General features: G+C 41.7%; 1 protein-coding gene across 2 annotated transcripts in view; it reads right to left on the bottom strand.

Annotated features, from left to right (window-relative positions):
- Samd3 (sterile alpha motif domain containing 3) overlaps positions 1–13,358 on the bottom strand; it is a 39,706-nt gene that overhangs the window by 13,200 nt on the left and 13,148 nt on the right. For both annotated transcript variants that reach the window (XM_041655058.1, XM_041655057.1), the window contains exons 4-6: positions 11,521–11,706; positions 10,899–10,983; positions 8,197–8,364 (exon numbers count right to left, since the gene is read on the bottom strand). In XM_041655058.1, coding sequence (XP_041510992.1) covers positions 8,197–8,364; positions 10,899–10,983; positions 11,521–11,706 — 439 coding nt within the window. The remainder of the gene's footprint in view (positions 1–8,196; positions 8,365–10,898; positions 10,984–11,520; positions 11,707–13,358) is intronic.

Raw genomic sequence — 13,358 nt, 5'->3', positions numbered from 1 at the left:
TCAAATTAGATGTCAACAGATGATTGAGACTGCTTTGGAGAAAGGAAGATACAGGATAGTTAAAATGCTACTAAACCTTTTCTTCCTCCCAGAGATGAAGAAACTCAAGTTGCATTTTACTACACAAACTTTTGCTTTGGACCTTGCAGTCTGAATGATTCTGTAAAAAAAAAAAAAAAAAGTATCTTGTTATGAGCCCAGTGTGAAGGTACAAATCCATCATCCCAACATGTGGATCCCAGGAGGATGGAAGTTTAAGGTCATCTTTGTCTAGATAGTTAGTTTAAGGCTACCCTGGGCTACCTGTGAGCAGGCATCAAAAACAAAAGTGGGGCTGGAGAGATGGGTCAGCAGCTAAGAGCACTGGATTGTCTTTCAGAGGACCTGTGTTGGATTCCTAGCACCCACACAGTGGCTTATAGCCCTGAGCGACTTCAATGCCAGTTTATCCAATGCCCTCTTCTAGCCTCCAGGGACAGCTGGCATGCATGTGGTACACGCATGGAGGATCAGGCAAAACATTTCCACACATGCAATCTTTAAAGACTTTAAGCATGTTATTTAAAATTTTTCTTTCTCCTTTAGTATACTATCAAAAAAATCTACTTTAACGGCACTGTGGGAAATGAAGTCTGCTACTACTGTGTTCGCTATTAAGTGTCGCTATTAAGTTCTCCATTTTTTCAAAGGTTAAATGAGCTTGAGAGACCAGATGTGGTAGGCACTTGTGGCTACCGATCAGTTTAAATCTGGATAGTTTATTTGCAGGGCATGCTGGTAATATTAGCTTTCAAAGATTTCATAGCCAAGGACAGAATACAGACTATATCATTGATTTTTATAATAATTACACATTGAAATGAAGATACGGTGACCAGAGTTGGTTCAGTAAAAGATACTATTAGCACCAATTCCATTTGCTTCTTTTTCCCTTACATAATGTAGTTCCTAGAAAACTAAAAATTACCTATGTGGTTCATATTATGTTTCTGTTGAAGAGGGAGGGCCATGTTGGAAGCTGGGGGTTTGTTCATACCAAATTCCAATTGTGCCTGTTTTTAATTTTATTGTCATTAAGTAGAATTTGAAATTGATGTTTTCCCTATGGATTCTGATCAGCCTCTGGGCTAGCATGCAGACCTGCCTCTGAGGCCATCAGCAAGCGGTTTGCTCCCTAAGTCTCGCCCAGTGCTCTCAAGTTTTCAGCTGACTCGTGAAACTTCCCAGCATTAGTAGATTAGCTGCCCACTGATGGCAATAATTGCATTCTTTCCGGAAAACAGCTAACTGGCAACATTTTTCTTCATTTTCTGCTGTCTAGTTTGGTTTTGGACTGAGAGAGAAACATCTGTGGAAACGGATATAAAAATAATGAGTATTTATGCAATTAATCACTGTGTGTCAGCTGCGGTATGAAAGAAATAGCAATTCCCTGAGAAACAGCCAAAGGGGCTCTGTAAGGATTCCTGGGCAGGCTTTGGCACAACTTGCAACCCATTTTATTTCTGGGCCAAACGAAGTGACACAAAACACCGCTTCACAACTTTAAGCAAAGGAGGTGCGTACAAACTGAATAAAGAGGAAAACACTTTAAGGAGCGAGCTGAATGGTAAATACGGTGTCGGTAACTTAACAAGCGGTGATTACTTAGTGTTTCTCACGTATTTAGCAAATACTCGGAAAGCTTTGGGATACAAGGGCACCATTAAAAACATCCGTCAGATTCCTATGTCACTAGCCTACATATGTAGGTTAAAAAAAAAAAAAAAAAAGGAGGTCCAAATTTCCAAGTTTCACATCCCAGTGGGATAAATATTCATTTTCGTTCCATGTTTCAGGTTTTGAGAAGTGTCCTTAAAATGAAGGTCACATTGGAAACAATCTGTCCCTAGACTGAAGGCTGAGAAGGATTTCCAAATGTCTTAGGAAGGGAAATGAAAAGTGGGTGTGTTTATATAAAGTGAAATCATTTTCCCACTTTTTAAGCAGACTACAACATGTGGCAATGCTTCTCACAGATCTATCTCCTTTGCCGGCTACAGAACAAAGACGTGGGGAGGAGGCAGGGCCAGGCAGATCCTCAGGAGCACATCTCCAGGAGGCTGACAGAAGGACAGAAAAGCCACAGAGAAGCAACGCTGAAGCCTGGAGTTCCCAGTGCTGCTCAGGCTAGGCAAGCATATTGGCATCCCCAAAAAAGTACTAAGAATTTAGATCTTTCAAAGGATGTGTTTAGAGGGCTGGATAGATGACTCAAACGTTAAGATGGGCCACTCTTACAGAAGACACAACTTGGGTTGCCAGCGCACGTGGCAGTTCGCTCACAACCACTTGGAACTCAAGCTCCAGGAGACCAGACACTTCTGGCCTCTGTGGTCACATTCACACATAGGTACATAACCCTCCCCCACACACACATACACACGCACATATACAATAATAAAGCTGTACATGACGGTGCACACCTTTAATCCCAGGACTCAAGTGGCAAAGCCAGGCAGATCTCTATGAATTTAAGGCCAGCCTAGTCTACACAGCAAGTTCTAGGCCAACAAAGGCTACCTAGTAAGGTCTTATCTCAATAAAACAAGCAAATATTTTCTTTAAAAGTTTGTTTATAACCCAATGGTTTGTTGGGCGTGTTTAGAAGAGACCCAGAGGGTCTTTAAGGGATCCTTTGGATAAAGAGACATGGGGAAAAGAGAAAACATCAGCCTGTGGTGTTGTGTGGGGCTCCAGGGTCCAGTGTCTCTGTGTACACCAGCTATCTTCTTCTCCTTGCTGGATGAGAGCAAACAGGGCTCTTCCCTGCAGCTCTTTCCACACTGTCATGGTAGCCTCTGAAGGAACAAGACAGTGTTGATCATAGTGTCCCTTGGGCTGGCCAGTATTTAGAAGCTTTTCCTGGCCCAAGGATCGTACTTTAATGCAGCAGTCCTCTTTCAGTCCACGGTTCTTTGTAACATGAGAAAACTAATCCTACAAAGTAGGCCTGAGTCCAATAGGAGATCAGCCATCCTTCCCCTTATTCTGAAGTAGCTCATTGACTGGTAATAAACAACAAATGCCTTTACACTAAGCGAGGGTGATAAACACTCAGTAAGGAACAGTAAGACGCGAATGCAATCTGGGGTGGCATTGACTCCAAGAGAACAGCAGAGCAGAACAGGGAAGAGCAGCTCACACGGCGAACGAACTTAGATGATCTGCTTTGAGAATCTATAACGTTCTTATTAATTTGCTGTCCTAGTTAGGGTTTCTATTGCTGCAATAAAACATCATGAGCAAAAGCAAGCTAGGGAAGAAAGGGTTTATTTGGCTTGGACTTTCACAGAACTGTTTATCACGGAAGGAAATAAGGATAGGATTTCAAGCAGGACAGAAACCGGGGGCCAGGAGCTGACACAGAGGCCGTGGAAGAGTGCTGTGTATTGGCTTACTCTCCTTGCTCGCTCAAGTCTGCTTTCTTATAGAACACAGGACCACCAGCCCAGAGATGGAACCACCCACAAGGGTCTGAGCCCTTCCTTATCAATCACTAATTAAGAAAATGCCTTATAGCTGCGACCTTTGGAAGCATTTTCTTAACTGAGGTTCCCTCCTTTCAGATAACTCTAGTTTGTGTGTCCAGTTGACATAAGACTAGCCAGCATATTCAGCAATAAATATACAGTAAAGTAGAATTAAGTGGAAACTAAACAGAATTTTACGAAAGTGAGTCAGCAAGACGGGTCACTGGGCCAAAGGACATACTGCATAATGCTGGTGGCCTGAGTCCAATCCCATGACCCACATGAAGATGGAAGGAGAGAACTGGCTCCACAAAGCTGTCCTCTGACCTCCACACATGCACCGTGGAGTGCACACGAGCACATCCATCATACGTGCACACCGATAATTAATTAATTAAAAAACGAAAGGAAACACAGTGTTCAATGCATGGAACTATAAATTCTTTGGTTCTGGATTATCTGGACATATTCGCTGACTCACAGCAGGCTACCAGTACCCTGCTCTCAGCCTTTCTCCTGTTTTATTTCTTTTGACACTGAAAGGCAATGCCTAGGAAGTGACGAACAGCCACTGCCCTGACTGCAAGGCCAGTCTAGCGGCACCACGAGGATCGGAGATCGGAAGAGAAGGCATTTTTTTTTTTTTTTAAATGGCAAAATACCCAGCTTCTTGAGAGATTGGTCTAGAGATGTAGCTCAGAATCTTGGCAAGGCAAGCCAACCTTAAAATAAGGTGCAAGCGTTGGTGGAACAGCCAGAGGCACTCCGGCACACACGCACAGGTAGGGCATTGGCATTGCTCCTGCTTTGGGTCCTGTAGCCAAAAAGTACAGTTTGTGCAGAGCAAACGGGAGAGACTGTAGAAGTGAGGATTCCGAACCAAAGATCTGTAGCCCCTGTCAGAGCCACACAAGTTTCTTTGTTACCAATGAAAGCTATGTGATAGAATTAAGAAACCTGTCTTTGTTCCTTGAGATATTTGCCATTCTTGGGTCCTATCACCAAAGGGGAAAAAAAATCAGAGCGAAAAACAAAGCCAATCAAATCCATCCCTTCTCCCATATCCCTTCCTCTAAGGGGCCCAAACCCTCTTCCCCACCTTTGGACGCATATGCAGCCTTGCCCTTCTTGCCTGCATTAACATTTTGCATCTCTACAGCATATGAAATAGATTTATTTTTTTCTATAGTGTGTAAATATTGTACCAGTCAAGAAACTTTTTAGATATGAAAATTCTCCAGTGATATCTAACTCTAAACATCTTTGATGTTCAAACCTTAAGAGAGCTATCAGAAGGTCAAAACAGAGATTGAAAGTAATTCAAGCAATCAGCATGAGGTACTAAATGCCATGACACAAATCCAGTGCATTGAGGATCTGCCAACCTCCACACTCACATTCATATATTTTTATCACCATAGGAGCTAAAATAAAATACATAGAAATATGTGGATTCTGTGCTGCATCCTTTAAAAGCTATGACTTTATAGAACACAAAACCATAAACAGAGAAGCTATAGACGTTTAGGAAACAGTGATTTACAGCTCCATTTGAGAAGGGAAGAGAAGAAATAATTCCAGTGGGATTCCTTTCCAGAAAAAAAATGTTGTATTCTCAGATGTAAACAATAACCAATCACCTATTGAGTTTACATGGCAGAAAGGTAAAACCTTTTTAATTACAAAATAAAGCCTAGCCCTGAAAAATTCAATTCCCTGTTCTGTTTTAAACAGTGCCCCTGTATTGTAGGCCTTAGAGGGGTCCATCCCATGATGTGGGCACCATTGGTGGTCTAAAAGACCCACATACAAAAAAATAAATAAATAAAAGACCCACACAGACTGTAGCTCTGAACAGTTCTAAGGTGCTTTGACAAAATACTGACAATGTAAAAAAAAGACTCAAAGATGTGATATGAACAGAAAAAAACTTCAATATAGACTTGTGCTTCTCAGTGTGGTCTAGGATCCCATGGAGACATTAAGTATTAATGCAAGGGACAATTGCTATTTATTCAGTTTTATCACTCATCAGTTCCAAAGTATTTTAGTGGGACATGAACTATGGATAGAGGGAAAACAGAACTGATTTTTTTTTAAATTCATATATTAAGGAACTTTACTTTCAATGTAGCAAAAATCTGTTTTGAAAGGGAAATCAATATGCACAATTCTTAAACAGTAGTATCCTTGAGGTTAAAACCTTTCATCCTGGAGAAACAAATGCAGTGTTAAGGGGAAATAAACAGGATTTTTTTTCTAAAATTATTTATTTATTTACTATATACAATATTCTGTCTGTGTGTATGCCTGCAGGCCAGAAGACGGCACCAGACCTCTTTACAGATGGTTGTGGACCACCATGTGGTTGCTGGGAATTGAACTCAGGACCTTTAGAAGAGCAGGCAATGCTCTTAACTGCTGAGCCATCTCTCCAACCCTAAACAGGATATTTTAAAACTGGGAAGTGAAACAACAGAACTTTTCTCAGGCGAGGTGAAACATTCCACATTGAACGGATGCTCATTAAGACAGGAAGTAAATAAAATAGCTTCAGGAAGTCCCTGAAACTGATCAAATTCACTAGGTGCCTCCCTCATCAAGGGAATATAAGCAAAAAAAGACTGCCCAGAGACTCTTGCAGACAAACCTAACAGCTTGGGAGAAGCAGAGCCCACCATAGCTGCCCAGAAGACTCTAAGACAAGTTTACTTACCTTGAGGGAGGTTCAGACCAAATGGACCACCTGGAAAAAACACATCTAACTCATTGAGCTGCCTACAAGTTGTGCAATGAGCTCCAGGTTTCCACTTTGGTAAGCTGTCACCCATGAGTCATTTTTGCTCCTGTAAATAACCCCTCACCAAAACTCCTGCAAGTAAGAGCAGTAAAACTCACTGGTTAGATTTTGGTGACATCTATAAATGATCTGTCACCAGTATTCTGTTTGGGTTGACATGTTGGTTCACATCTCTCCAGGAATAGTGTCACACAGCAATAACAATATAGTTCTTTCTCAGAGTGACTTTTACAGAAACAATTTTAAACACGTATGACCATCTCATCATGATGCCAGTTCATTTCCTCTTCCTTTACAGGTCATTTACAATCTCATTCTATAGCTCAGACCAAGCTTGGACTCTCCACCTTCCTGCCTGAGTCCCCACTAAGTGCTAGAATTGCAAGTGTGTGCTTCTAAAGACACAGTGCTTTTAGTTTATATCTGGAATTGTGCAAACAAAATTTCTTAAAAAGTTGCATCACTAAATTCAGGGTACCATTCAGTGGTCTTGCCATTTTGTCAAAGAAGATGTATATTTAACTTATTATCTTAATTATCTTAACTGACTTAGCACATGGAAGTCTCATTTACAGTTGCAATAAGATATTTAAGTAACAAACACACTTCTGTCTGAAACTGCATGATGCATGTTGCTGGAATAAATAGTTTACAAAATAGGTTGCAGTGGAGCTCATAGAAAAATACTATTAAAGTTGGTGTAATCAGATAGTTTACTCTATTAATAAATATACCAGATTTAAAAACTGGAATATTTACAAAATATATGTTCTATAATATAAATGTGTAAAGAATTAGAATTTACAATATTCCTGTAGATTAAAGTGAGAAATGTAATTGGGAGGGCAAGAGATTCAGCTTTTACGTTTGGTAATTTGGACAGCATTCCTAAGAAGTTCAATCTATTATTGTGATATCTGGGGCTCTGAGGTAGTTAAAGGACACATATTAAGACTCACAAGGTTTCCTCTTGGTGCAGGAGGAATCTCTAGGCTCTATCTGGCCCTCATCTTAAAGCTACTAACTGCAGGGGGTTGGAAGGCTTCTGGATAACTTATGGATAACTATCTCCCTTCAACCTTGGTACTGGAGATGGCCTAACTTCTGCAATGTGTTAAAATGTTCCTACACCTAGGAACACAGTTTAGTGGAAGAACATTTTCCAAACATGCACAAAGCCCTGGGTTCAATCTCCAGGACTCAAAATCAGTGACTAAATTAATATTAATACAACTTTCAAGCTGGGCAGTGGTGGCTCACACCTTTAATCCTAGCAGTCCGGTGGCAGAAGGAGACAAATCTTTGTGAGTTCAAAATTAGCCTGGTCTACAAAACTAGTTCCAGGACAACCAGGGCTACACAAAGAAACCCTATCTCAAACAACAACAACACAAAAGAATCCAACTTGATTTAGTAATTTGAACATGACAATATGAACCACAACATGGGCAAGAACTACTGGCCTATAATCCCAGCATTTGGAAGGTGAAGGCAGGAGGGTCAGTCATCCGAGGTCATCTTTGGCTATATAAGGAATTTGAAACAAGTTTGAGCTCCACGAGACATTCCCCAAACTAAGAAGAAAAAAAAAATATGCAAAGTATTATAGCAAGAGTAGAAGAGAAAGAATTCAGGAAACCAGAGCTTAAGGATTTTTCCAGTTTCTTCAAAGTCTGTGAAGAAAACTAGTCATGAGATGTTTAGTAACATCATGGTGTCCAAATGTTTACTGACACCTGCTTTAGGAAACATTAGGTCAGCCATGCAAACCGTCCCTTTTATTGGTAGCTTTTAGAAGGTGTCTCATTTGTTTTAAAGCTACAAATTATTGTCACAGATGATCAATCAGCCATAGCTGTCAGAGTGTTTAGGATTCGGGCTTACTTTTATCTGCACAACTTTAATTTCGTCAGATCTTGTGTCAACGAGAGACTTCCTTCTCTGGCCTCTTCGGTGTCCAAATTTGCACTTATTTCTCATGACTTGCTCGTCGTCTTCTATGGGTCTTCGAACATATTTAAAGCGATCTTTGAGGGCTCGTTTCCATAAAAACTGTGTGAAATAACAAAGCAGGCCAATCAATCATTAAAGATTGCCTAATCTTTATAGAATGACATAATTTTTGCATGCCACCCATAGGGTTGAAATTATTTTTATTTTATTATTATAGAAGCCGTGAATCTATCCTTAGATTTATCCTGACAACACTTTTGAGATGTTATTGTTCAAATTATAATCCCCAAGTACAGCTAAGGAAACAAAACAAACAAACAAATCAAAAAATCCAAACAAACAAATGTACTTTATTTCCTTGTGAGCAATGGAACGACTGAGAAAACCTTAGTCAATGATCTAGCATTTAGTTATTGCCATTCCTGGTTTCATGGTTCAAGATCCAGCATTCCTGGATCCTCAGCAAGCTCTACAGCATAGGTAGGGAAGAGTCAGATTCCAGCACTAAACCTAGTATGTACTGACCAAGTAATTTTCAGTAAGTGACCTTTTTAGTCTAGGTTCTTCAGCTACCAAATGGAACAGCATGGTATTTCCTACCCAGTGCACTGAGTGTGTATGCAGGTGCACAGCAGGGGTGTTTCACATGTGTGCATAGGCATAGGGAAGCCAGAGGTGAATGTTGGGTGCCATTTTTCAGGAGTCTCCACTTTCCCAGCACAGGGATCATAAGTATACATGCATCACCACGCTTTTGGTGTGAGTGCTGGCTATCAACCTTGAGTATCACGCTTATGTGGTTAGAACTTTATTGACTGAGCTAAATGAGAGAAAGAGAGAGAGAGAGAGAGAGAGAGAGAGAGAGAGAGAGAGAGAGAAACTCTCCTAAACCATGTTTTAAACCATGTTTTTTTTTTTTTTTTTTTTGGTTTTTCGAGACAGGGTTTCTCTGTGGTTTTGGAGCCTGTCCTGGAACTAGCTCTTGTAGACCAGGCTGGTCTCGAACTCACAGAGATCCGCCTGCCTCTGCCTTCCGAGTGCTGGGATTAAAGACGTGCGCCACCACCGCCCGGCCTAAACCATGTTTTTAAAGACAATTTTGGTGATGCTGGGTGGTGGTGGCACACATCTTTGAGCTCAGTGCTCAGGAAATAGAGACAGGCAGATTGCTGAGTTAGAGGCCAGCCTGGTCTACAGAGCGAATTCTAAGACAACCAGGGATACACAGAGAAATCCTTTCTCTAAAACAGAGAGAGAGAGAGAGAGAGAGAGAGAGAGAGAGAGAGAGAGAGAATTTTGTCAATAGTTACTTGTGGAAGATACCTAGAAAGTACTGTTCATGAAGCCCCTTGACAGTTCCAAAGTCCTAGTGAGCCATTCCGTAGGCTCAGTCGGGGGCTGGTTTGCGCCTCGATTAAGCCCCCGGACATGTGCAAGTCAGCAATGCTCCATCACCTCCCACAGGCTTATCTGTTCTGTCATTGCTGTTTTACAACAGCAAGAACTAATAGATGGCTTGTGTTTTTTTTCCTCAGTCCTGAAATATGAACTAGTTCAAATAAATTTGTTTCTGTGCTTCCTACAGCTTGGAAAGGACCCTAGCTGTGCTGAAGCTATTACAGCCATCAATTGCTAGGGTATTCACACATCCCTCAGTCTGAAAAAGACCAGTTAAATATGATCATCCACTTGAGTGTTCACTCTGTGAGTATTTAGTAAGCACCTGCTATATGTATATATTGTGAGTTATTCACTTAGCAGTGTGAGGTACGTAGACTCAGAGGAAGCTATTTGTGCTGAAGAAGCGGTCTATCAATAGCAGCTTTGATGCTACCAAGAACTCTTCTGGTCACTCACGAGAGCTGTGAGTTAGTTAGGAGCTCCTGGGATGCTTTAGGAGAGAGATAGAAAGATGGGGACTCATAGATGAAGACAAAGATACACGGGATAGAGTCAGAGAAGGAATAACCAAGAAGAGGGGTGAGAGAAAGGGGAGAGAGGGAAGAAAAGAGAGAGAAGGGAGAGGGAGAAAGTAGAGAAAAGAGGGAAGGAGAGAGAAAGGAGAGGGAGAGAAAAGAGAAAGAAGAGAGGGAGGGGAGAGAAAGAGAGGAGAAAGGAGAGATAGAGAAAAGACAAGGAGAAAGAGAAGAGAGGAGGGAGAGAAAGAGGGAGGGAGAGAGGGACATGAGCATGGTTTCCTGTTTCCACAATGTTTCAACCCTACACGAAGAACTATAGGCAACTAAGAAATACTGAGATTGGGAGAAATAGTGTTCCTCAGAATAGAACACACCAATTTATTATCCAATACCAAGTGGTCATCCCTGAAAACATATACACAGCATGCAGGCTAAACGGGTTATACTTAGGAATATATATGTGTACACACACACACACACACACACATGAATGTAAAAATGAATAAATTTTATGAATTTGAAAGAGTGAGAAGGGTATATGAAAAATTTGGAGGGAGAAAAGAAAAGGGATAAATGACATAATTATTATAATCTTAAAGATAAAAGAAAAATTAAGAATATGAAAAAAGACACCAGAGCTGGAGTGGAAAATGCAAAACTCTTATTTCAAGTGAACTGAGATGGACAGGAAGGTGGGGCCATGCAGTCACTTACAAAGCCACAGCCGTCCTCATCCAGGAAAGGATGGGCCTGCAGCAGAGCGTTGACCACATCGTTGTACTGCTGGGTGGTGGGGTACCTGTTCAAAACAGATAAAACAGAGCTCATTTCCAGCAGCCCCCTGTAAAGGCGAGTCTAAGGAACACACAGGTTTCCTCTAAACTTTCTCTTGCTGTGGTGTCTTTCTCTCTTGTATCTCTTTGTGTGTGTGCGCGCGCATGCATGCATGCATGCATGTGTCTAGGTATGGAGGCCTGAAGTTAACCCGTTTCCCAGCACAGTCAACCTTGTTGAGACAGGGTTTCTCACGGCAAACTGGGCCCACTGGAGGATTAGACAAGTCTGGCTGGCCAGAGAGTACCAGGCACCCATCTACCCATCTGTCTATCTCCCCCCCCCCCCCCCCCCGCTCCGGGCAGAGCTATTATCACAAACATGTGTTGCCATGCCTGGATTTTTATATGGGTGTTGGGGGTTATGCAGCAAGCACTTAACCACCTGAGACGATGATATTGAACTTTTATTCACTTTGTCAGCCATAAGCCAAGAAGACCTGGGCCCACACAAATTCTACTCTCCTCTGAGCACAGATCACCTCCTCACTATTACTACTCACAGTGAGCCTTCCAGGTACTTAGTCATATCTGCCTGGAGAAACTCGATGATCCTTATCCTCATGCTGTGATCAGGGCACTTCTGCTCGGCCAGCATGCACTTGACATCATAGGGAAACTCTGGTAAGATATAGGATTTGGTCCATTGTAACGCTTTATGCCTTGCTAGAACAGGCTTCGGATTTTTTCTGTGGGATAAAACCACAAAGAGTGAAATCCTATGTTGCATCTATATGTAATGTATTAATGCTCGACACTCTGAAGACCACTTCCTGACATCTGAATATACCATACACACATAATCACATGGGTTTAGAATTAAGTTCAATGCTGGAAAATATTACTCCATATGTCTTGAAGAGCCAAGTTGTAACACATATCTCAAAACTGAATAAAATATTTAATAGACAGAAGTGATAAACTGCAACTCTGCCAAGCGAGTGGAGCCACAATGAATCGGTTTTAATACCCAGTTAAGAAAATTCTTCTCATCTACTCTACTGCTGTTTGTAGCAAAATACAAGATGCATCTGACTTGGTCCTTGACTATTTCAATAAGGGAAAGCTGGTCTCGACACTAAACTAAGAGTCGGTGTTCTTATTCCACAAGATTCCTGATCCTATGGAAGGCAATGGGAAACTATAACTTCACAAACTCAGTCATCTGCTGCCCAAGGCTGCAGACAGCCAAACAAGACTGTGTTGATGTTGATGGCTGGACAAAGTCTTCTAAACATAAGTTTACTAAAATCAACTAGCTGTGCACTTGAAACTGGTAGATTTTATGTCATTTAAGTTCAACATCAATAAGACTGTTTATAAAATTGAGCTTCAGAACCATGCTGAAACCTTAAATCAGAGCTTATGCATACACAAAGAAGGCTTCAAAATAAGACTTAGAAACCACCATTAATCAACGGCAGTAGGCAGCTGTCACCCTAGTTCACTAACAGGATCGCGTAGGCTGGAAGTGAAGGAGCAGTGCGAGCCAAGTACAAGACAACAGAGACATGTCTTAAACTAGTCTAAGCAGGTTAATTCGCTGAGCATAGTTGAGTTTGGTTGTTCAAATATAATTCAAATGCATTTTCAAAAGCCAAGCTTCCCTTAGCATTGTAAGTCATCCTTTATCAGAACGCACGTGCTGTCTTGGAAGGTGGGGACTCGGGACACCGAAGGCATCTCTAGCTATCCTTAAAGTAAGCTGCCTCCCATTTCCTTCCTCTGGCATTCACCGTAGCCACGGTGAAAGACGTGACGACACTAAGCACACCACTAATTTCGCACTGGGCATAATACAGCAACAGGCAACTCTCAGACATAAACTTCTGCCTCAGCTCAAATCATTTCCCAGTATTCCTCCCATTTCACTCACCCACTCAGACAACATGTCTCCCATGCTGGCTGCCCTGACACCACCCGCATTTCCTCCCAGGCGACTTAGATCCTCTCATGGTAGATTCATTCTCGCTTATGTCCAGAGACTGAGGGTAGGAGGTGAAAAGACAATTTCGAGGACTAGACTTTACGCTGCCCCAGAGTCTTAACAGAGGTGACGGAAGGAGGTCACTGTTGAATCGGCATCCATCCCTTTTTCTCCAGTGAATGCTTAAGCAGCAAAGCTAGCCGCCCACTCTCTGTGCCCTTCTAAGGCGGCTTTCACTCATTTCATCAACAGATAACTTCGGTATTCCAATAGTGTCAGAGAGAACTTAGTTCAATCTCTGCCCTTTTCTAGTCCGATTTTTTTTCTGTATGTTTCTCGTCCTCTACATTAGGGTCGGGACTATAAGTCATGAGATTACTCCATCAAATATTCAGAATGCATTATAACCCATTT

The sequence above is a fragment of the Microtus oregoni genome, unplaced genomic scaffold, assembly GCF_018167655.1.
Source record: "Microtus oregoni isolate MIOR12 unplaced genomic scaffold, Mior012 000006F_ref0000085, whole genome shotgun sequence".
Lineage (NCBI taxonomy): Eukaryota > Metazoa > Chordata > Mammalia > Rodentia > Cricetidae > Microtus > Microtus oregoni.
This window is presented reverse-complemented; position numbering and strand designations above follow the sequence as displayed.